Here is a 26033-nt window from a genome sequence, read left to right on the forward strand (position 1 = left end):
GTTGAAAAAAAAAATGTCTTTGAACATATTTAAAATTTCATGATGCATTGCATATTTACCAAAAGCACACAAATTTTGAACGAAGTTTCAGTAACGGACATATTTTTTTTTTCATTTTCGATAAAGTGTTAACTACCGTTGATTTATTTTCATTCGTTTTTGTTTTGAAACCTTCTTGAACTGATTTTGCCAGTTGAAATGTACCTACTGTTTCTTTATTATTTTTCACGAATTTTCTATAAAGGTTTTAAATTTCATTATTCCAGATTAATACTGGTCAAAACACACTTTTATCCAATAAACTAAGCTTTAGCAAGCATTGATGCATAATATACAATGTATCGCATTAAATTTTTCATTCAATTGGACGCACAATACTAAAGAATCACATTTGACATTAAATGAGATTTTTAAATTTTCCAAATGCATAAAAATTCTATCACTTTACAGGAGCATAATTTCTGAAGATTAAAATTTTCGACTACATGAATTTTAGTTGAATTTTACCTCATACTTCAAGATTTTGGAAAGGATCAGCTAAATCTGGGAATTTCTTTAAAAGCTTGATAATTAATAACAATATTTCCTTATACTTTGTTTTTTTAAAAGCTTTTCTTTGTCGAAGAAATTATTAAAATTCTGCTTTTGTAAATATGTTCCAATCTTTCACAAGAAACATCCTAGAGTTAGAAGAAAACTCTAATGGCTTTAAAGTTATTTTTTTAATGCTACCCGATCAGGAGAGCATATCAAAATAATAACTCAAACGTATCTCACCAAGATATTTACATCTGATTCAGTTATAATTAAGTACTCCAAATTTTCGATTTTAAGTTTCTCCAATCTGAATTATATCTTATTCTGATTGACAAATTTGAATGGGGTTGAGCGCATATTCAATGATCAAAATTTTTTTCGGATTGTCCTAAAATAAAATGATTATATCTTATTTTGATATACGTACAACTTTTTCTGAAACACGGACATCGAAGTCAACGGCTCAAACCTTACATTAACGAGTTTTGCTCAACAGATTCATAAAATTGAATCAATCTTTTGGGGAACCAAAAATGGGGCATGGTTTTATCAAATAATGTGGTTTATTGACTTTCTACTAGAAAATTTTCTCGAAGCACTCATATCTTGATAAGTTATAATTTTGATATAATTGGTTCTGTCCAATCCCGATCAGGAGAGCATATCAAAATAATAACTCAAACGTATCTCACCAAGATATTTACATCTGATTCAGTTATAATTAATTACTCAAACATTTTGATTTAAAGGTTCTCCAATCTGAATTATATCTAATTCTGATTGACAGACTTGAATGGGGTTGAGCTCATTTTCAATGATAAAGACGTTTTTCGGATTGTCCTAAAATAAAATGATTATATCTAATTTTGATATACGTGCAACTTTTTCTGAAACACGGACATCGAAGTCAACAGCCCAAACTGTACTTTAATGAGTTTCGCTCAACAGATTCATAAAATTGAATCGAATTTTTGGGAAACCAAAAATGGAGCATGCCTAAAGCAAATAGGGTGGGTTACTGACATTCCACTAGAAAATTTTCTCGAAGCATTCATATCTTGATAAGTTATAATTTTGATAGGATTTGTTCTGCCAAATATCAAACTTTGCTATCTGAACGAGATATTATCTTGATAGGAGCATATCAAAAACTGATATAATTTAGCTATGATCGTATAGATTTTTTGATATAATTTGAGATATTTTAACATCCTACGAGTACTGAATTATAACTCATTTAGATAGAAAAAAAATAAGTATCAAAATATCTCATTTTGATATAATTTTGTTTTTCCCTCCTGATCGGGTAATTTTCATTGATTATTCATATATTTTGATTTTTTTTAAGGGGGGGGGGGGGGTTAGGGTCTAACATTTTCAAAAAATCGATTTTTTTATTTTTTTATTTTCTTATTGTAAAACATTTCAAGAATGTTGTGTCAAATTTTCAAGTCAATTGAAGCAAAACTGAAGAAGTTATAGGCCTTTATCTCCTCCTATCTAATACTGCAAGAAAGCAAGAGCAGAAACTTCAAACGCGTTTTTCTCGAAAGCACATTTTTAAAGTCCGTGGACATTGTCATTTGAAAACTACTTATCCGATTCTTATAAAATTTGGAACATATTTTCTATATATAAAATACCAGACCCCAACGTTTTTCTTTTTTGTTTTTTTTTACTTTGGGGAGATTTTACAGGTGAAAAATGGCGGATTTTTAAGTGAAAAATCGTAGTTTTTACTTCAAACAGCCACAAAAATTTCATAAAAATATTTTTAAGTTAAATAAAAACGTTGGGGTCCAGAAAAACATCTAATAAAAATATTTTGCTCTGATTTTTTGACTTCAGATGTTTCTGTGCTGAGATACAGTGTCCACCGCAAATCCTGTTTTCTAAAAGGCATCCTCGAAAATGCTCCTCCACCGGCTCATTTTTCAATATTTTTCTACGAGAAAATTACTAAATGTTCTTTTAACAATGCTTTGTATAATGCAAAAAATTTGAATACATTTGTTTGAACGATAGCTCCAGAAAAAATCGTGAAAATGGTGTTTTTTTATACCCGTTAGACCCTACCCCCCCCCCCTTAAACAAATACAACAAATCTGTGGCTCTTCCAGACTCTGAAATTTTGAAAATTTGAGATTTTTGACTCTTCCGACTCAAAAGGTTGCTGACCACTGCCCTTGTGGAAGTAATAATTATAAATAACCTTTCTCATTTAAAAAAAACCATGAGATTAAAAGTTTAAGGAGTGTTCTTGTACAACTCAATTCGAGGATAGTCTAAATAATGGATTGCGGTTCGATTTTGGCAACATTTTATATTGGAAAACTCTAGTTAGACTAAGTGTTGAAATCGGAAGATTACGTTATCTACAAAAAAAAAGAGAATTAAAACACACAAATCATGTTCAAAACATACAGGATGCGCAATCAGAATAAATCCGAATTGGAACGTCGATTAACTCCGCCATTTTTCTGCCGATTCCTCGTTTTCCAGATTTAACGGAAACATATACTTTTTATTTGTGGGCATATTTAAAAAGTAAAGTTCACGTCAGCAAACTGATAGCATTGAAGAACTTTAACTTGAATCTGCACTGGGGTATGACGCAATTAGAAGTTTGTTGGCTTGTTTCTTTATTCAGGCGCTCCCAAATAAAAAAAAAATCTGGGACCGACCGAAAATTCGACTTCTTTTCGTTTAGCCCTTCCACCTAATAACCATATTGAGAAGGGTTCATGAGATTTTCAGTAATTTACAGCTTTGAAAAGCAAAGTTAAAGCCGCCATCTTGGATTAATGATGGCGTCAAGCAACAAGTTTTTTTCCCACTATATGGGTCCTTTCACTCAATACTCATATTGTACAGATATTCATACCACTTCCAATGATTTGAATTTTATATATTTTTTTAAATTTCAACTCAAAAGTTGACACAAATGCCATTAGGATGGTAAAGTGTCGTTAAAAAAACTTAAAAAAAAACTCAAAACCAACACACATAACTTATCAAAAATGAGTGAAAATGGGAATTCCGATTCAAACATGTGTAATCTATCCTGAGCGTGCCCTGTTTTGTGTTTTATTGTAGTTTTAACAAAGCATTCATAGCTCTTTCAAAACAACTCAAACAGTATGTTTAATAAAAGCTTTATTAGCGATTTAAAAACTATCTGAAAAGAAATGGTCGAAACAAAAATAAATGCATTTTGCTTGATTATTATAAAATCGTCATGAAACGAGCTGCACAAAAAATTCCAGAATAAAACCGTAATAAAACTTTCTAACGCTAGAAGGTTTAATCTGTGTTACTTGGGCAGATTGTTTCCGACTGTTATTGATTTTCAGTTTCTTAAATTCAATCTTGAAATGCATTTCATTCGTTATTTTTTTAAATTTAAATTTCTAGCCATATATGGAATTGGCTTCTTAAGTGCCTAATGTCGAAACAGCGATGAAACTCTCATACTAGCCCACTTAAAGCGAGCCCCGCGCTTAGACGGGGATCTTTGGTCCATGCGATTTTCGATCGAAAAAAAGAGTTGACAGCAAGGTCCAAGAGTTTCAACCATTAAGGATTGATTTTTTGAGAAAAAAGACCTTTGTTAGGTTGAAGAGATGAAAAATTAAAAAAAAATGTGATAATTGTTATGAAACACGATAAGATTTTTTGGCAGAACAAAAGTTGTTTGTACCAAAACATAATTTCTGTAAAATTTTTCAACGAATAAATAAATTGGGTTTGAGAAAATTAAATCTGTTTTGTATGATTATGCATCTTTCTTGAGGGGCCGGCCAATCACGCCCTCAATTTCCCCTAAAGTTCAACAAACCATAAGATTGTTGCTCTTTTCAGATCAAAAATCTTAGCAGAGGGTTAAAAATCATAATGAGAACTTACATAGGAAAAGTTCCGTGAGCTGCATCAATGCCTTTGGAAAGAGAATCCAACAGATTTGAACAAACTGTTTTTTTCCTCAAGATTTCATACAGCATTCTGAATAGCACCTTCAATACCCTAAGGGCAACCGAAAGTAATTAAAGTTGACTGAGTCGCAAATATCGTTCCACTTGTTCCGCTTCATTAAAACATCTATTCCTGAGATAGCGCAAATGTGTGACTCCATATGGGAGTCTCAAGCTTCAAATTGAAGCTTGCACTCCTGCGTGCTCTAATCACGGAAAAGTCATTCACCGTACTCTACCATCATTTGTGTTCCATCGATACAAGAGCTCACGTGTGGGAGTGGTACTTTGCCGTAATTAAAAAGGAAACTATCCAGCCACCCGCCCACGAAAGGCGCACCATGGACTGGGATTTCATTAGAGCTTGGCCCAGATAGTGAAGCCAATTGTGTATTTCCAAGCTTAAAAAACGGCAAAAAGTCAAGTGAAAAGACGGTGCTCTGAGACAGGTTGGTTGATGAAAAAAAAGAACCCTGGTAGAAGCACTAAATACGGCGTTTGCAAGAACGGGAAATCAACTAAGTGACTATAATGGAGGCCTTGAAAAGTGAGGCCAATGGTACTCTTTGATCAAATCCGGGTTCAGAAATGATCAGAATTGAAACTGTTGCAGTCGTCGTCGAAAATTGAGACTTTTTCCATAGAAAAGATAATATCCAACGCCTTGATGTAGGCAACACTTAGTTTTGGATTTGATCGAGATGTGAAGCTTTTTGAAAAATCAATACCGACATGTAATTTTTATCACTTTTATTAAATTTCTTAATGAAGGTGTTTTCCACTAATAAAGGGTTAATTTGGTCCTCACTTGTTGAACCAAAGTGAATTCAATAATTTAAAAAAATATATATTTTCAAATCATTTTCTCCATCGCACTGCAACAATGTTCGCCAACAAATGGCTCCGCTACTCGCCAGTAACGATTATTGGTCCAATAATCGTGGTTCCGGCCATCGGATGGTCAGGATATGACCAACCGTAAATGGTTTTCTAAAGTGCAATACAAACAAACATAAAACTCAAATGGGCCGAGGACCGGGGATGAAAAAAAAGCAAACAGCTATAGAGATCCAGAGAGCGCAAACCGTTGAAAGTGCACTAGAGCATTTCTTAATCCTTGGAATCGTTGCAAAGACTACTAAATCGGATGCTGGGGGATTCTTGAACATTTAGGTGAAATCATTCCGATGGAGGATTTAGTTTTTTTCTCTGTGCAAAGAAACAAACAAAGATATCCATTAGTAAGAATCATTACATAAAACGGTATAGTCTAGCTCAGTGGTCGGCAACCTTTCGACCTTTTGACAGGAGGGAAAATTTACGAATTTAAGGAAGTTCCAAATTTGAGGCACATTTAAAAAATTTGAACCTTGGTGCAATTCCTTACGAATGAATTTTCTCACATACAAAAAAGACTTTCGATGTGTGAAAAGAAAATTAAACTTTAAAATTATTCAGATCATTATTTACATTTATATAACCATGCGCAACTACAAGTGATACAGCACTAGAAAAGAAAAAAACGTAGTGTTGAACTCAATTCTCAATACGAAATGTTAAATTGATACCTACTCAATATCATTTTCGTAAATAAAAATTACAAAAATGACAAAAATGACAAAAATGACAAAAATGACATAAATGACAAAAATGACAAAAATGACAAAAATGAAAAAAATGACATAAATGACAAAAATGACAAAAATGAAAAAAATTAAAAAAAAGAAAAATATGAAAAAAATGACAAAAATGACAAAAATAACAAAAATGACAAAAATGACAAAAATGACAAAAATGACAAAAATGACAAAAATAACAAAAATGACAAAAATGACAAAAATGACAAAAATGACAAAAATTACAAAAATAAAAAAAATGACAAAAATGACAAAAATGACAAAAATGACAAAAATGACAAAAATGACAAAAATGACAAAAATGACAAAAATGACAAAAATGACAAAAATGACAAAAATGACAAAAATGACAAAAATGACAAAAATGACAAAAATGACAAAAATGACAAAAATGACAAAAATGACAAAAATGACAAAAATGACAAAAATGACAAAAATGACAAAAATGACAAAAATGACAAAAATGACAAAAATGACAAAAATGACAAAAATGACAAAAATGACAAAAATGACAAAAATGACAAAAATGACAAAAATGACAAAAATGACAAAAATGACAAAAATGACAAAAATGACAAAAATGACAAAAATGACAAAAATGACAAAAATGACAAAAATGACAAAAATGACAAAAATGACAAAAATGCCAAAAATGCCAAAAATGACAAAAATCACAAAAATGACAAAAATGACAAAAATGACAAAAATGACAAAAATGACAAAAATGACAAAAATGACAAAAATAACAAAAATAACAAAAATGACAAAAATGACAAAAATGACAAAAATGACGAAAATGACAAAAATGACAAAAATGAAAAAATGACAAAAATGACAAAAATGACAAAAATGACAAAAATGACAAAAATGACAAAAATGACAAAAATGACAAAAATGACAAAAATGACAAAAATGACAAAAATGACAAAAATGACAAAAATGACAAAAATGACAAAAATGACAAAAATGACAAAAATGATAAAAATGACAAAAATGACAAAAATGACAAAAATGACAAAAATGACAAAAATGACAAAAATGACAAAAATGACAAAAATGACAAAAATGACAAAAATGACAAAAATGACAAAAATGACAAAAATGACAAAAATGACAAAAATGACAAAAATGACAAAAATGACAAAAATGACAAAAATGACAAAAATGACAAAAATGACAAAAATGACAAAAATGACAAAAATGACAAAAATGACAAAAATGACAAAAATGACAAAAATGACAAAAATGACAAAAATGACAAAAATGACAAAAATGACAAAAATGACAAAAATGACAAAAATGACAAAAATGACAAAAATGACAAAAATGACAAATATGACAAAAATGACAAAAATGACAAAAATGACAAAAATGACAAAAATGACAAAAATGACAAAAATGACAAAAATGACAAAAATGACAAAAATGACAAAAATGACAAAAATGACAAAAATGACAAAAATGACAAAAATGACAAAAATGACAAAAATGACAAAAATGACAAAAATGACAAAAATGACAAAAATGACAAAAATGACAAAAATGACAAAAATGACAAAAATGACAAAAATGACAAAAATGACAAAAATGACAAAAATGACAAAAATGACAAAAATGACAAAAATGACAAAAATGACAAAAATGACAAAAATGACAAAAATGACAAAAATGACAAAAATGACAAAAATGACAAAAATGACAAAAATGACAAAAATGACAAAAATGACAAAAATGACAAAAATGACAAAAATGACAAAAATGACAAAAATGACAAAAATGACAAAAATGACAAAAATGACAAAAATGACAAAAATGACAAAAATGACAAAAATGACAAAAATGACAAAAATGACAAAAATGACAAAAATGACAAAAATGACAAAAATGACAAAAATGACAAAAATGACAAAAATGACAAAAATGACAAAAATGACAAAAATTATAAAAGTTACAAAATTACCAAAACTACAAAGATTACAAAAAATACAAAATTTAAAAAATTACAAAATTTACAAAAATTACAAAAATTACAAAAACTACAAAAATTACAAAAATTACAAAAATTACAAAATTCACAAAAATTACAAAAATTACAAAATTTACAAAAATGACAAAAATTACAAAAATTACAAAAATTACAAAAATTACAAAAATTACAAAAATTACAAAAATTACAAAAATTACAAAAATTACAAAAATTACAAAAATTACAAAAATTACAAAAATTACAAAAATTACAAAAATTACAAAAATTACAAAAATTACAAAAATTACAAAAATTACAAAAATTACAAAAATTACAAAAATTACAAAAATTACAAAAATTACAAAAATTACAAAAATTACAAAAATTACAAAAATTACAAAAATTACAAAAATTACAAAAATTACAAAAATTACAAAAATTACAAAAATTACAAAAAATTACAAAAATTACAAAAATTACAAAAAAATACAAAAATTACAAAAAATACAAAAATTACAAAATATACAAAAATTGCAAAAATTTCAAAAATTTCAAAAATTCCAAAAATTACAAAAATTACAAAAATTACAAAAATCACAAAAATTACAAAAATTACAAAAATTACAAAAATCACAAAAATTACAAAAATTACAAAAATTACAAAAATTACAAAAATTACAAAAATTACAAAAATTACAAAAATTACAAAAATTACAAAAATTACAAAAATTACAAAAATTACAAAAATTACAAAAATTACAAAAATTACAAAATTTACAAAAATTACAAAAATTACAAAAATGACAAAAATTACTAAAATTACAAAAATTACAAAAATTACAAAAATTACAAAAATTACAAAAATTACAAAAATTACAAAAATTACAAAAATTACAAAAATTACAAAAATTACAAAAATTACAAAAATTACAAAAATTACAAAAATTACAAAAATTACAAAAATTACAAAAATTACAAAAATTACAAAAATTACAAAAATTACAAAAATTACAAAAATTACAAAAATTACAAAAATTACAAAAATTACAAAAATGACTAAAATTACAAAAATTACAAAAATTACAAAAATGACAAAAACTACAAAAAATACAAAAATTACAAAAATTACAAAAATGACAAAAATGACAAAAATGACAAAAATGAAAAAAATGACAAAAATGACAAAAATTATAAAAGTTACAAAATTACCAAAACTACAAAGATTACAAAAAATACAAAATTTACAAAAATTACAAAATTTACAAAAATTTCAAAAATTACAAAAACTACAAAAATTACAAAAATTACAAAAATGACAAAAATGACAAAAATGACAAAAATTACAAAAATTACAAAAATTACAAAAATTACAAAAATTACAAAAATTACAAAAATTACAAAAATTACAAAAATTACAAAAATTACAAAAATTACAAAAATTACAAAAATTACAAAAATTACAAAAATTACAAAAATTACAAAAATTACAAAAATTACAAAAATGACAAAAATTACAAAAATTACAAAAATTACAAAAATTACAAAAATTACAAAAATTACAAAAATTACAAAAATTACAAAAATTACAAAAATTACAAAAATTACAAAAATTACAAAAATTACAAAAATTACAAAAATTACAAAAATTACAAAAATTACAAAAATTACTAAAATTACAAAAATTACAAAAATTACAAAAAATACAAAAATTACAAAAATTACAAAAATTACAAAAATTACAAAAATTACAAAAATTACAAAAATTACAAAAATTACAAAAATTACAAAAATTACAAAAATTACAAAAATTACAAAAATAACAAAATTTACAAAAATTACAAAAATGACAAAAAAAAACAAATACGACCAATTCTTCAAACATATAGGGTAAAGGACCCTAAGACAACGGCTTAAGGAAGCTTTTTTCATTATTTGAATAGAATTGTCTTCCACGTTGGTTTAAAACTGATGTTTAGTAATTGAACTATATTTCTAATACTGTTTTAAGAAACTATGAAGGAAATAGATCAATCCATTACGTACTTTTTAGTCAATTTATGATTATTTTCCTCATTCAAGTTCCTTCATTGTCGTACCAGGTTCCTAATTCCGTCGTACAAGGAGACCGAAATTGTCTCAATTTATTCCATCCTCTTCAGAAATACATTTAAAATTTTGCGGTTGCGGTTCAGGCAATTGGCATTAACTTACATCGAACGGATCAACCGCACAGGATAACAGCAGAAGTTCTTTCAAGTAACCAGTCGCAATAAGCCATGAAACTAGGATAGCTTTATTGTAAACAGGTCTACCATTGCTTGGCTAATGCATCTGCAGGCAGCAAAATATTATACCTTCTATTCAATTATACCGAAATTGTCTCAAACTATTCCTCCCTTATAAGGTATAGATTTGAAATTTTGCGGTTACGGTTCATGCAAATGCTATTATTTACTTCGCACGGATCAACCGCGCAGCATAACGGCAAAGTTCGAATGAGATCTAAGTCGCAATAAAATGGTCTTGCCAAGAAATCTCAAGGTAGCGTTACTGTAGCTAGGTACCATTGCTTGGCTAAGGCAATTGCAGGCAGCACAATATTAGACCTTACAAATTGAATCCACCCTGCAAATGTATTTTCTACCAACACACTCTCCAACGGACAGGGCTGCCATGATCCAGGATTTGTCTGTAAGATAAAATTACATAACATTCATACAGACATTTAACACAAATTACAATGCACAAATTTACGCAGAAACTACCCATATTTAAAGAACATCAACTTTTTTAATAGAACTATATGTTTTTCTACGTAATGAGACTGAATAGTAAGACATTTGAGGAGAGGCAGAATCACATTTGCATTTTGTCAACATGTGTATTCTTATCCAGGTGGGAACCCTGGCGAAGGATATCGAAACAAAGCAACGCCACGTTGATGCGTGTAATGCGCATTAGACTGGTTCAGCTCATCTATTCGAGTTTTTTTTTACGAGCGATAAAACTTTTCGACTTTTTCATTAAAACTGTAATATATCAAAAATGACAAAACATCTTTTGTTGAAAATTCACTGAGAATTTATAAAATATGAAGCAAACATGAGTCAAGTTTTAAAACTTAAATGGTAGGAATCAGCATAAAAAAGGGGTTCGGTTTTGTTTTATTTTGAACGACTTTATGTACAAAAAATCATATCTTCCGATTTTTTTTTTATCCAAACTTGTATTGAGATCCAAACCAGAGACTCGTGAACTCTTTTTTCAAAGTTTAAATTATTCATTCATCTGAATTCTCTTGTCATTTTGAACTTCAACGGGAGTTTATTGCATCGATTTTCCATGCATCGTCAAAATTCAATAGAAATCGAGGTTATCGGTCCAGGAATTGATTTTTTTTTCCTCGAGTAGTTATTGATTCCCATTTAGAGAATTTCTGAAAACTGTAGAAGTTTAAGTTTTAGTTTTCAAGGATCTCTCAGTGAACATTCTGTAGAGCAAAGCGTTTGGTCGTATGTAAGATATTGCAGTTTGAATGAAAGAAGTTGAAAAAGTCTTATTTTCATATAATTGATGTATTTAATGTTTCAAATACTTGAGAGAGGTTTAGTGTCATCAAATAATCGAACCAAAAATAATCAAATCTTAAAATATAAAATTATGAAGAAATGTCATTGGAGTTGAACGTTGGAAATGTGTAAAGTTGGAGATATTCTTGCGTGCACTCAAACGTCTATTAAATATTGCACGGTACTGGTAGTAAATAATTTGTAAAACACCAACCACTTAGCTTAAAAAAGCCATCAATTCTATGTTCATTTAAAACCATGCATTATAAGCAATGCTGAATACATTCAAGTAATTTATTAATATAAAAAGACTTTTTGCACTTATCTCCCAGCGCATCTAGTTCCTAGCTTTAAAATTACTTTATTGTGTTGTGATTACTTAGAAATCAATTATGTTCATTCTCTATGAGTCCGACTGTGGTCAGCAAAAAATAGTAAAAATGAACCGGTCTAATTCCAATTCTTGCAAAACGGTTTCCTATTCCTGTCGCAAAATTACGACGAATTATGGGGGCCGAGCGATTCGATTTCAATCGAATATTGACAAATTTATATAGTTCAGATTAGTTTGAAATCATTTTTCCAATTTTATTTCAACACTTTTCTGTTGAATTTGATGATTTTGATTGTTATATGCATTGACAGGAAGCGTTAAATCAAAGAAACACGTTGGGGGGATCACTAAGTTCGTCTTTCAATATGGCGGAGTGTGCCAATAATTAATTTCACTTCGAGATTTCAAAATCAAATATCTCAAAAAATAGTTTTAAAAGTGACAAATTTTTGATAGAAAATGAATTCACAGGCGTAAGTTTATCATGTGAAGTAGCCCATTAAAGTGGAAAGTTATTTTTCGGCTCTAAAACATGCATTCATTAATTAAGACGAATAAGAGGGATACGACGGAGGAGGGTACACCTACCCTACCTACAAGGCTATAAACATATCGAAAGATTGTGGGATCCGTATTGATGATAGGAGCTTATTGATAGATCCAGAATAAATTAATGTGTTGTTTTCATTACACGTTGAATATCCTCTAGGAACTTATCAACAAACCTTATTTGACCTGTAGTATTCGACAAAACATTTTAACGAAAAAAGCCATAGATTTTATTGCGATAGATTTCGTCACATTCAGTCGATTAACGAGTCTAGGAGAGTAAGGTTTTGTTTGAAAGAACATAGAAAATTAGGTAAAAAAGTGAAATTAAATGAAAAATAACGATGGCTTATGAAGAAGCTCCTGAAAATTGATAATTGGCAGATTTTTAATTTTTAATTTTGTGCTTTTAAAAAATATTTGTTGTTTAGAATCATTTGTCAAGTAGCATAATTAAAGATTGTTGAAAGAACGAATAAGTTGATCATTTAAAAAAAAAAACAAAACAGATGTAAAAAATTGAAAACTATCTTTTAATCAATATTTTCTCAAATCAAATTATAAAGTTTCGTGGTTTGTAAATGTATCAAAAGTTTGAAATTTGTACATTAATGAAATGGCGGTAAAGAATTTTCGGAATTACCATTAAACATTTGAATTTGTTTCACTTCTTGGATTTTAAAAGAAACAGAAGAGAAATGTAAACTTAATCCGTCTATTAACGCTCTTTCCCAATCTTCTCTGCAGTTAACGTTTTTTATTCGATTTTCTTTATTTACTGAACTTTGACATTTTCGAAAATCACCCCCCCCCCCCCCCTAATGCGAGCTCTAGGACCGCACCTTTCAGGAGTTTCCAGCAAATCAAGCATTAAGGAAGTATTTTCTTCGCATTTAAAAAAAAATGTAAAAGCTTCCAAAGGGGAAGGACAAACGTTTCTTAGATTTATCAAAATTTACATAAAAAATACATAAATTATCAGTTTTTGGAAGAAAATTAGCAAAAATTTCATAATAAGAAGAAAGTTAAGAAAATCATTTAATTTTTTTTTAAATTGTAAGTTTTCTCGAGCTTTGTTGGGAATAAAATGAATAAAATCAGGTAACCTGGAATGCTTACTGAAAGTATAAGTATAAGTATATGTATAAGTATAAGTATAAGTATAAGTATAAGTATAAGTATAAGTATAAGTATAAGTATAAGTATAAGTATAAGTATAAGTATAAGTATAAGTATAAGTATAAGTATAAGTATAAGTATAAGTATAAGTATAAGTATAAGTATAAGTATAAGTATAAGTATAAGTATAAGTATAAGTATAAGTATAAGTATAAGTATAAGTATAAGTATAAGTATAAGTATAAGTATAAGTATAAGTATAAGTATAAGTATAAGTATAAGTATAAGTGTATAAGTATAAGTATAAGTATAAGTATAAGTATAAGTATAAGTATAAGTATAAGTATAAGTGTATAAGTATAAGTATAAGTATAAGTATAAGTATAAGTATAAGTATAAGTATAAGTATAAGTATAAGTATAAGTATAAGTATAAGTATAAGTATAAGTATAAGTATAAGTATAAGTATAAGTATAAGTATGATTTTTTTTTATTATAGTCGTTTAACCACCTTTATGGCATTCGCGACGTTGCAGTTGCAGTTTTCTCTCGGACTTGAACTCGCGGACATTGGCTCATGAGGAAACTGATTGCCAACTAAGCTATATTACAACATTTTTTTTATTTTTTATCGAAAAATCCTGAAAAACACTATTTTTTTCATCACCTTTGTTGCACTAAATTTCACGTCATTTTAACCGGCATAACTATACAATGACCTGTTTTCGGGGCTTACTCTTTAATATTTATTTTTGACGGTCGCCATTGACCAGATAATGTTATACTTATTCACAGATTTTGGATTGATTCGTGTTAATAACCACCTAAAAAAATATTCATTTGGAAAAAAATTTTAAATCGCATCAATAGAAGCCAATCGAGATTGTCTTGAAGTTGAATATAATCCTCAAAAGTTCTTCCACTATAGTTAAACGTATTTTTCCTTTTTTCAGGATCGTGGCCGCTCGGATGGATTCTGTGTGATATATGGATCTCATTAGATGTTCTACTGTGTACGGCGTCAATCCTTAGCTTATGTGCAATTAGTATAGATAGGTAAGTGGCTTTCCTGCATTTCGAGAAGAATAACAATATTGTTTACAAAGTTCCGGTATCATTACCTCTTCTCACTTGACCGATGATGGGTGGAAAACATTCCAGTCAAACTGTTCGGAAAACACCATACTGGGATGCATTGGTGAGGAATAGCTTTCCAAAGTGGTAGATAATTAACAAAAAAAAATAGTAAATGCTCTCGTTTCCTATATCCTGTATTATATTGGAAAGTGAGAGATGAAGATCAAGATATTTATCTTCAAAGATAAGAATTAACCGGAAAAGATTGACAAAATATACCATATTATCCAAGTTACATATATGGCGTATTTCTCGGTATGAATCATTTATACTTGCTTAGGAAGCTTTTAAAACCATAAATAACCATAATTTCTCTCAAATGATTTTCACAACAGCAAAAGTACTAGTTAAAACCATGGGGCGTTCAAAAGGCTTAAACAAGAGATTTTCAGCAACACTAGTATAACATTTTTGTTCTTGGCAAATTTTTAGTAATTTTGATTTTTTTTTCTAAGGAGTTTAGAATCATTCAAAAATATCACAGTTAAATTATTGAGATTTTATATTCTGGAAACAGGCTGAAAACTGAAAGGCTGAAAACTGAAAGGCTGAAATATTCAAAAAAAATAAAATCAAAATTGTCATTTTAGTCATATTTGTCATTTCTGTCATTTTTGTCATTTTTGTCATTTTTGTCATTTTTGTCATTTTTGTCATTTTTGTCATTTTTGTCATTTTTGTCATTTTTGTCATTTTTGTCATTTTTGTCATTTTTGTCATTTTTGTCATTTTTGTCATTTTTGTCATTTTTGTCATTTTTGTCATTTTTGTCATTTTTGTCATTTTTGTCATTTTTGTCATTTTTGTCATTTTTGTCATTTTTGTCATTTTTGTCATTTTTGTCATTTTTGTCATTTTTGTCATTTTTGTCATTTTTGTCATTTTTGTCATTTTTGTCATTTTTGTCATTTTTGTCATTTTTGTCATTTTTGTCATTTTTGTCATTTTTGTCATTTTTGTCATTTTTGTCATTTTTGTCATTTTTGTCATTTTTGTCATTTTTGTCATTTTTGTCATTTTTGTCATTTTTGTCATTTTTGTCATTTTTGTCATTTTTGTCATTTTTGTCATTTTTGTCATTTCTGTCATTTTTGTCATTTTTGTCATTTTTGTCATTTTTGTCATTTTTGTCATTTATGTCATTTTTGTCATTTTTGTCATTGTTCGCGCACATAAGGGCGATTCCGGGTTTGGTCGCGGTCCAGAACTTTCAATTTTCATGCAGGTTTCGGGATGGAGGCCACTGAATTTACTCGCGGGGATATAATCACTAAAAAGTCCAACTGTTTTAACTTTTTATTTTAGATAGAAAACACTTTAATTTGCGGACCAGTAAATACACGAGTTTATTTCGGTGGTAAAGTTCACGCGGCGGTGGTATATTCGGGACTGGTTTATTCTACTATCTTATACTCAGTAGAACCTAGCTACCTAGCACTTATTGTTTCAGAAGGCCTTTTCGTGAGTGCCTTCTTATCTACCTAAGTAGACAAAAGGGTCTACTCTGATCTCGAAGAGTACAACGAGACCAGTAGTAGTGGACTAGGGTGGCTACAATAATTTGGCTTTAACATACGCCGGCCGCCTTGGAATCTATCTGATTTCAAAAACATCTACGAAAAATTTAAATCAGGTTTTCACCTCCTAGCTTGACTATTTGCTGGTATTGATATTTAGATTGAGCTTCCTTATTTAACAATTTATCAATAAGAGCTAACATTCAAAAAATTTGAATCATCTTGGATTCTTTCAATTTCACAAATGTACAATAGTTGCATAGATGCATTTCTAAAACTGCACTCGTTGCATTTTCGCCTCCTCGTTGCTTCACTGCTGGAACGGACCTGGGGTGCCACGCTGGATTGCTGGCTAGACAGGACCTCAATGTGGACTGTATATGACCTTTGTGCTGCTGTTGCTTCGTCAGTGGTGGGCACCGTCTTCTGCTTCGATATGATTATCTGCTTGGGACACCGAACGGACCTTTCGATGCTGTGTGGATTGGATTCTTTGGACCTTCTTCTGGTTCCGGACTCGGACCGGCTTAAATTCCGACGACCTTCTGGACCTGGACTCGGACTGCCTTGGATTCTGACCTTCTTCGGGCTCTGGGGTGTTACGACCATCGGTGGGACCACTTCCGGGAACAGCGGACGCCTCATCAATCGCCACATGAAATCATAGGGAGCTTTTTAATAGGAAATAATTAACATTTAAGCGACTTGCCTGGAACGGAGGCCCAAAAGCCTCCGCTTCCACCCCCTGCTGCTGTGACGACGCTCGATGGCTCTGAGATTGGTGAAGTGATGCTGATGTCGTGGAGATGTCGAGGTGATGTCGCTGTGAAGGCCTCGCTTGGATGTTGGCTGGAGAGGTAACGGTTAGCTTTACCGTCTTCGATTGCTGATAGTTTGACCTGATAAGAACCGTACTCTGGAGATGGTACAAGAACATTTCACGTTGCTTGAAGGTTGATCATTCCCCCGAACAGCGTGCGTGATTATCAAACTCAATCTGCAGAAATTCAAAAAGGAAACCAAACGATTCACAGGACACCACATATCGACCATGCATTTTTCCGAAAGTTGAGCCCTCATGCTTGAACCAGGAGTGTAGTGTTCGGTGTGGATTACGGTGTTCTCTTGGCAACTTCTTCGGCGGATGGACCCGACCCGGCGGGTCCGGGTGGAGGACAACTGGAGGACGAAACATTCTCTGAGCTTTTTCGAATATCATTATAAAAAAAATACTTAACTGGACTGCGGGAGCCATCCGACTCCCGCAGGTGCTCCAGCACCTTCGTTGGAGGAGAATTAATTCTCCCCATCGGCGTTTGGAGGGTTGTTCGGCATTGGAAGAACGCATATCTTGGAGATCGCTCTTCCGTAGATGCCGTCTTTCGTTCGCACATTTACGACTCGGATATTTCCATCAGGACCTCGGAAAACGTCGGTGACTCGTCCCAATGGCCATCGCAATGGCGGTATTTGCTCGTTGACTATCAGCACCATCGTACCTTTGGAGATGTTGTCCCTTTTTCTGGTCCACTTGGTTCTGGTTTGGAGATCTGAGAGGTATAGTTTGGACCATTTCTTCCAAACTAACTGGGTATACTTCGTCGACTTCTGCCACATGCTCAGACGGTTGTCTGAGGTATCCTCCAGATCTGGTTCTTCAAGAGCAATAAGCGGACGTTGTGTTAAGAAATGCCCAGGAGTGAGGGCCTCGAAATCGTCAGGATCATCGCTCAAGGGGGTAAGAGGGCGTGAATTCAAAACCGCTTCCGTTTGAGCCAAAACCGTAGTCATTTCGTCGTATCGCAGAATTCTGGATCCAATCGTTCTTTTGAAAGCGTTTTTGAAGGATTTCACCGCCGCTTCCCACAATCCCCCAAAATTTGGTGACCGGGCAGGGATGAATTGGAAGTTAATATCTTCTTGGTAAGCTTGCGTCGTCACACCATCTTGGAACTGCTGGCTTCGGAACAGCCGTTGAAGATCCGCAATCTCTCGACTAGCCCCGACAAAGTTCCTCCCATTGTCGCACATGATGAGATTCGGTTTTCCTCGTCTGCCAACAAATCTCTTCAAGGCTCCCAAAAAACTTCCGGTACTGAGGTCAGCGTTTAGCTCCAAGTGGACTGCCTTGGTAACTAGGCACACGAAAATGGATACGAAGCACTTGATCGGAGAACCACGACGATGGGGATAAGTCAGCGCAAATGGGCCGCAGTAATCTACTCCCACTTTCAGAAATGGGGGTGCTGGATTGACGCGTACTGGTGGTAGATCTGCCATAAGCTGTTCGAGAATCTTCGGTTTTGCTCTGAAGCATGGGATGCAACTATGGATGGTTTTCCGCGCCAAACCGCGAAGACTGGTAATCCAGAATTTTCCGCGAACACTGGCGATAAGAAGCTGCTGCCCAGCGTGGTAGAGGGAATCGTGATAGTGTTGGACAATCATGGCAGAAAGCGGATGGTGGTGGTCCAGAATCATTGGATGCTTACGACTTTCAGACACAGGGGCATTCGCTAACCGGCCGCCGACCAAAAGTATTCCGTCTACGAGATGTGGATTTAACCTACAAATCCTCGATGAAGTTCTTACTTCCTTTGATTTGTCCAAATCTTTAATTTCTTGGCTAAAGCATTCGCTTTGAGCCACTTTGACCAGGATTTTCTTTGCTCCATTGAGCTCTTCGAAGGAAAGATTGCTCGTCTTTCGAGATGTTCGATTCTTCTTTTGAGAAGTGGCGGAAACGTTGAAACCAGGATACTAAGCGCACTAACTGCGAGAACTTAGACTTCAAAGAAAACAATTCATTTGGTTCAACGCTTTGAATGGGCAACGATACGGATACTTTTTCTTCTAACGTAGTTTTATCGAACTGTTCTGGTGTCATTTCAGTCACCTCAGGCCAAGTGTCACGGGTTTGCTTCAACCAAAGTGGCCCTTCAAACCAAAGCGGCTGATATTGGAGTTGAACGGGAGTCATCCCACGGGAAATGATGTCAGCCGGGTTTTCAGAACCAGGAACATGATGCCAGCTTCCCTTTTTCGTCAAATGCTGGATTTCGGAGACCCGGTTTGCCACAAAGGCTTGCCAGCGAGATGGAACGGATGCCAACCAACACTTCACGATAGTAGAATCAGTCCAAAAAAAGCTCTGCACGTCAATGGACGTAGCTTTGCAAAATTTCTCGTACAAATGACTCAACAAGAGTGCAGACGATAGTTCAAGCCTGGGAATGGACTGCTTTCGTTTTTTCCTTTTGAGATCTTCAATCGGAGCGACTCTGGACTTGGATAACAATAATCGCACCGAGGCGGAACCATCTTCGTGGATGCAACGTAGATACAGGCATCCTCCGTACGCCTTCTCCGAGGCGTCACAAAATCCGTGTAGTTGTGCCTCACAAATTCGAGCGAATCCTACCCAGCGTGGAATCGAAAAACTATCGAGTGACGAAAAGTTTGTACGGTATTCTACCCAGAAGTTCTACATGCCTTCTGTCAAGGGCTCATCCCAGCCGCACTGGATCTGCCAAAGCGATTGGATGAAGATCTTGGCTTGCACGATTACCGGACCTACCAGTCCAAGAGGATCAAACAATTTTGAGGCATCCGATAAAACAATTCTTTTTGTGATTATGGATGCGGAATTCCACTTAGGCGGGCGAAAACGGAATAGATCCGTGCTAGGCTCCCAAACCAGGCCAAGGGTGGTTACGGTGGATGAGGAATCCAGCTCTAGCGTACTTCCACTACTTCGTAGTTCAGCTGGAATCTCGGCCAATATCTCTTCATAATTCGAATTGAATTTACGTAACACAAATCCAACAGAACTTAAAAGATCGGTTAGCTCTCTTACCGCTCGTTTCCCTTCTTCTGGGGTATCTGTGCAGACCTGTCCGGAACTCTGAAGCCCGGAATTGGCACTGGTGGCCCACCGAATCACTTACAGCCGCGGGAATCGCACACACTACTCGGCTGGCTCGCTTGTTCGCCGACTGACTGACCCGCGTACACACTCGTGTTGAATGACGAAGTGTCGGTTTTATCCATTCACACATCCCCCTCCTATCCCAAAAAAAATATGATTGAAAATATTGAAAAAAAAAATACTATCTCACACATTTTAAATAGTTTTTCTCAAATTTTTTCCAAGACCGCAAACTCAAGGAATTGACAGAGTGTATGTAAGCAAGGTTTTTGAATGTTGAGCTGCATTTAGAGTGATAATGCACAATAGGTTATCTTATCTCAACACTCTCGCAATTTCTTTAGAGAACTCTCTCAAACATTAAACAGATTCACATTCAAAAATCTTATACCGTATTTTTTTTCACCTGGAGGCAAACTAGAGGCAACCTACACAGTAAACGAAAATTACCGAGTTCGGTAATTTTTTTACCGAAATCCTAACATGTGTAAATCGGTAAACTGTTCGGTAATTTTTTCGGTAAAAAATAACCGAACATCGGTAAATAAAGAATCGATTTACCGATGTTCGTTTATTTTTTACCGAAAAAATTACCGAACAGTTTACCGATTTACACATGTTAGGATTTCGGTAAAAAAATTACCGAACTCGGTAATTTTCGTTTACTGTGTAGGTTCGCTCTAACTGCTGTCATCGTGCTCATTTATTGCTCGAGAGGCAACCTAGGTTCGCTCGAAAAAGGGACGGAGTCGCCCTGAGAAAAAAGTCAGTTTTGCGAGAAGTTCACCAATACTCTCAACGTTGTTGTCAAAACATTAAACAGCTGTTTTTGGCTGAAAACAAAACAGTTGAAATAATGAACGGGCAAATGATTATTGCCGCGATTTTGAACCTCTCAGCCAAGCAAAATCGTACTATCTGCAGTCCAGTGCAATCCGGACACGAAAAACGGCAATCCGGATGTGAAGAACCGAATGAAGAAATCCAGAAGGGAGAACAAAATGACAGCTGCATGTAAACATTGCGCTCGTTCTCACGCACACCTACGTATGGAATAACTCGAAACCCGAAACTTGCTTTTTTATTCTGACGGTTCCAGAGCCAAATCCGGAATCAAAAAAAAATACGCCATTAATGAGAGGTAAAAAAACCAACAAAAGACCTGACATCATTTTTAACTCTATTGACAGACTTTTTAATGCTATTTAGGTTGCAATACGATAGTTTAAGGTAATTTCTTACTCACTTTGCATGATAATCATCGGAAAATCTTACTTTCGATGCAAGGTGCAATTTCTAACATCAATTGATCCGTTCTCAAGACGTGTTCATCGATCAATTCAAATATCAGTAAAGGAACTGTTTCATACATTTCCTGCAAGCTGCCCAGTGTATCCCCTCTACTGTGTTCAACCAAACAGTTAGCTTGACTCCTTTTTTTCAAGAGACCTTCTAACCTCGTATTTCAATTTCAAGCTGTCCAATAAATATGTTCTTACTTTTTTTGTATTCAAATCTTATTCATATTTAAGCTTTAAGCCGTGATCTTGCTGTTATTTCAATTCAAGAATGCTTAACGTATTTACTCGATGCGTTATCTCGACTTGCTAAGTATTGTATACTCCTATCTGCTTTATCACTAATATGTCCATTGAAATGAAATTTTAGTATAAAGCCCTTTATAATATCGAAATTATCTCAAGCTTTCCTTCCAACTCGCTTAGTTTCCAATGAGATGCAATACTTAAATTGTCTTTTCAACATGCCTTTCAATTTCAAGCTGTCCTCTCAACACGCCTTTCTGTTTCAAGCTGTCCTCTCAACTCGCTTGAAATTCTCGTCAATATGCACTGGCGGTCCTCTCAACTCGCCATCCAATTTCAAGCTGTCCTCTCAACTCGCTTGAAATTGTTACCAAAACGCTCAGGCTGTCCTCTCAACTCGCCTTTCAGTTTCAAGCTGTCCTCTCAACTCGCTTCAAAACTAACGTCAATATGTTCAGGCTGTCCTCTCAACACGCCTTCCTATTTCAAGCTGTCCTCTCAACTCGCTTGAAGTTGTGAACATAATAAAGCTGCTCTTCTGACTCGCTTAACATAACATATTTATTGTTTTTTCAAGCTCTCTTCTCAACGGACTTGAAAATTAATCTGAATTGTAATTTTCTTCTTTTCGGCATTCTTCCCGAATGGCACGTTGCCTTTCTTTCACTTTGACCGAAATAGCTTTCGAAAATCTTCCAACAGTGTTGCTTTTCTTAAACAAGTTTTGAAGTGTTAGGTAATCTAACTCCTCATTTTTCCCGTTTTTTGCAATGGGTAAATAATAAACTGTTTGGTTTTCAACCTCGTTTGATGAAAATTAATTTAACGTGAATCGCATTTGTTGTTCTTTTTCGGTTCGCTTTTATTCTAATTTATCGTCTTTTTCTGTTTCGTTTCTGAAAAATTACCTGCCACGGTCGCCAAATGTGCAAACCTGTCCGGAACTCTGAAGCCCGGAATTGGCACTGGTGGCCCACCGAATCACTTACAGCCGCGGGAATCGCACACTCCAGTTAACGCATCGTCCATATAAAAATCCTTTTTCACGATCCTAGAGGCTAGTGGGTGACTATGCTGTCCATCTTCTGCCAGCTTCAGAAGGCATCGAGTAGCTAAGAACGGGGCACTTGCTGTGCCGTACGTAACGGTCGTTAGCTTATAGATTCGTAGCGGTTCTGACGGCGAGTCCCTCCAAAGAATGCACTGATAACGTTGATCTGCTTCCGCTAGGTTTATCATCCGGTACATTTTAGCTATATCTGCCACTATAGCATATTGGTGCAATCGGAACCGGGTAACGATCGAGAGCAGATCGTCTTGCACTATGGGCCCAACCAGTAGACCATCGTTGAGGGAAACACCTGACGTTGTGGGACACGAAGCATCAAAGACAACCCTTAGCTTCGTCGTTGTGCTTTCAGGCTTGATGACTGCGTGATGGGGCAAAAAATACCGCAGCTCATCTGGACAATCTTCAACAAGCTTCATATGGCCCATCTCCTGGTACTCCTGGATGAATTCGAAGTAGGCCTGCTTCAAATCAGGATGGTGGGAAAATCGTTTTTCCAGGCCATAAAAACGCTTTTCAGCCAAATGCTTGGAATCTCCGAGACGATTCAGAACGAAATCTTTCTTAGGTAGGGAGACGACAAACCTTCCGGTCGCGTCTCGAGTAGTCGTTTGCGAAAACATTGCTTCACATAAGGACTCTTCGACGGAATTGGTGCTCTTAATTCGACAAGACTCTAATTCCCAAAATCGTGCAACCTGCTCGTGGATATCTGACATGGAACACAGCTGCACCGATTGGTCGGAAACAGTAACTCGGGAGTCTTGGGCTCGACCAGAAATTATCCACCCAAAAACTGTGTTCTGCATCGTGGGTCCGTTTTCGCTGATTTTGTGCTGACCGGGTTGGAGGAGGTCTAGGAAATATTCGGCCCCGATCAACATGTCGATCTCTGCCTTTTGGTAGAACGAAGGATCTGCCAGAACCAGATGCTCCGGTATCTGCCAGTTTTCAACGGTGAAACTTTGAGATGGTAAATATATCGTAAGACTTGGCAAAACGTTGAAATATATTTCCTCGTTGAATTCCGAAATATGGGGCATGCGTGGACCGATGCAAGCTCTGACGGCTTTTTTGGAACTGCATCCAGATCCACCAATTCCAAAAAGGTTCAAATTATCGGAATACTCTTGTAGGCGAAGTTTGCGAATCAGACGAGACGTAACGAAACAATTCTGAGAGCAGGAATCTAATAATGCTCTGGCTAGCACGCTGTGGCCTGCGGTATCGAAAACTCGAACCACGGCGGTTGACAAGAGAATCTGATGTGATGTGTATAGAGGAAGTGCAATGGTAAAGGATGGTGTGTTAGGGTCTGTGGCATGCAGTGGGTGTGGGTTATGCGAATTATCTTTGACAACTGGGAATGCTGATGAAACTGTGGCTATTGGTTGGTTGGATTCGGTAGATGTGTTGGTTGTTGTTGGTGGGTTAATGGCTATTTGTTGATTTGACTGCGAAAACGTTGGACGATTGTCATGATGATAACGATTTGTCGAAGTCAGCGGATCGGAGGGTTTCGGTTTGGCACTGTTAGCTTCTTTTGCAGGATGCAGCAGCGTATGGTGCCTTCTTCCGCAATGACGACAGGATCCACGGGTACAATTCCTTGCGAGATGACCACTGGAGAAGCAATTCATGCAAAGCCCATTTCGCTTGACCGCTTCATACCTCTGGGGAATGTTCATCTTCTGGAACTTTTTGCACAGAAAAACGGAATGAAAACTTTCTGAACAAAAACTGCATCGACCGGAGGTAACAGCATGGGTTGCACCAAAGCGTTGTTTTTAAGTTTCCGGTTGGGTAGAAGAGGATGAGCTAATTGATTGCAATACTGCACAATGGCTTTTTAAAAAGTGGATCAAGTTTTCGTAAGTGGGAACTTCCTTTGAACTGTGGTAAGTCTCCCACAGCTTCAAAGTTGCGGAATCCAATCTGGAGCATATCATGTGGACAAGAATCGTGCTCCACCCGTCGACTTTTTCCCCTATCTTCGTCAGCATTTGAAGGTGCTTTTCAAATTCGGAAATCATCTGGTTTAAGCATTCAAAACTCTCTTTTTTCATGCGATCGACTTCAAAAAGTGCATCCAGGTGAGCTTTGACGATCAATTTATTGTTTTGATAACGATTCTCCAGCGCCTTCCAGGCAATCTCGTAGTTATCGCCGGAGAGATCAATCGACCCAACTTCTTGTAAAGCCTCGCCTGAAAGTGAAGATCTTAAATAAGTAAACTTATCCATGCTGGAAAGTTTCTCGCTTTTGTGTATAAGGCTTTGAAAGGCATCACGGGAAGGGATCCAGTCACCCAATTTTCCTGTGAACGTAGGCAGGCGGATTTCAGGTAGCTTAACCCGGGATTCAGGGCCCATCATGGCTGACGAAGATGCTCGCGGCTGCTTGTGGTTACCATCTGCACGTAGGAAGCTCATGAGTGCACTTTTCGACCGACAATACTGCTCCTCTGCCTCGGCGAAAACGATGTCATTTTGCTCCTGCCTTTTTTCAGCTGTACTTTGAAACTCCGATCCTGCTTCTTCATCTTCGCCTTCTTCCGGCCCGTTCTGATCCTCCAGTAACAGCACAATTTTTAATCGCACATCTACAAATTCTTCGTAAGCACTTTCCAACAGTTGCAAACGAACTTCAATTTGGTCTTGATCACCACTTGTAAAGTTTTTCACAAACTGTGTCACAGTGTTCATAGATTTGCGCGCACGACGCTCTTTCACAGAAAGTTCACGAAGACTCATGATTAAAATAACTTCACAATCTGTTCAATTTTGTAATTCAACAACGTCTTTTACACAATATCACCACTTCAAGGCAAATATAAAGTTGTTTGCAACTGTGGACCAATAGTTCGTTTTCATTCACTGCACTTTATAGGATTTTCACTATTCAGTTTTTGTTGAATAACACTTTAGATTTCACTGTTTTCCTCCATCAATTCCGACCGATTCATCTCAACGATTGTCCCGTCGCGACTTGACAGTTGATAAATCATCCAAATTTCATAAATCAGTAGAGATTCCAACCAATTGATTAACGACTCATTGGGAAAAAAAACAGCGAAACTCAAGACCAACAATGCAATTCTCTCGGTACCACAGGGATCATGTAAAATATCAAATTTGTTGTCAAAAGAAATGAAGA

The 26033-nt window shown here is 34.3% G+C and overlaps 1 protein-coding gene across 1 annotated transcript in view; it reads left to right on the forward strand.

Annotated features, from left to right (window-relative positions):
• LOC129747064 (octopamine receptor beta-2R) overlaps positions 1–26033 on the forward strand; it is a 305644-nt gene that overhangs the window by 170363 nt on the left and 109248 nt on the right. Inside the window, exon 3 of the mRNA XM_055741114.1 lies at positions 14636–14738. Coding sequence (XP_055597089.1) covers positions 14636–14738 — 103 coding nt within the window. The remainder of the gene's footprint in view (positions 1–14635; positions 14739–26033) is intronic.

This window comes from Uranotaenia lowii, chromosome 1 (assembly GCF_029784155.1).
Source record: "Uranotaenia lowii strain MFRU-FL chromosome 1, ASM2978415v1, whole genome shotgun sequence".
Taxonomy (NCBI): Eukaryota; Metazoa; Arthropoda; class Insecta; order Diptera; family Culicidae; genus Uranotaenia; species Uranotaenia lowii.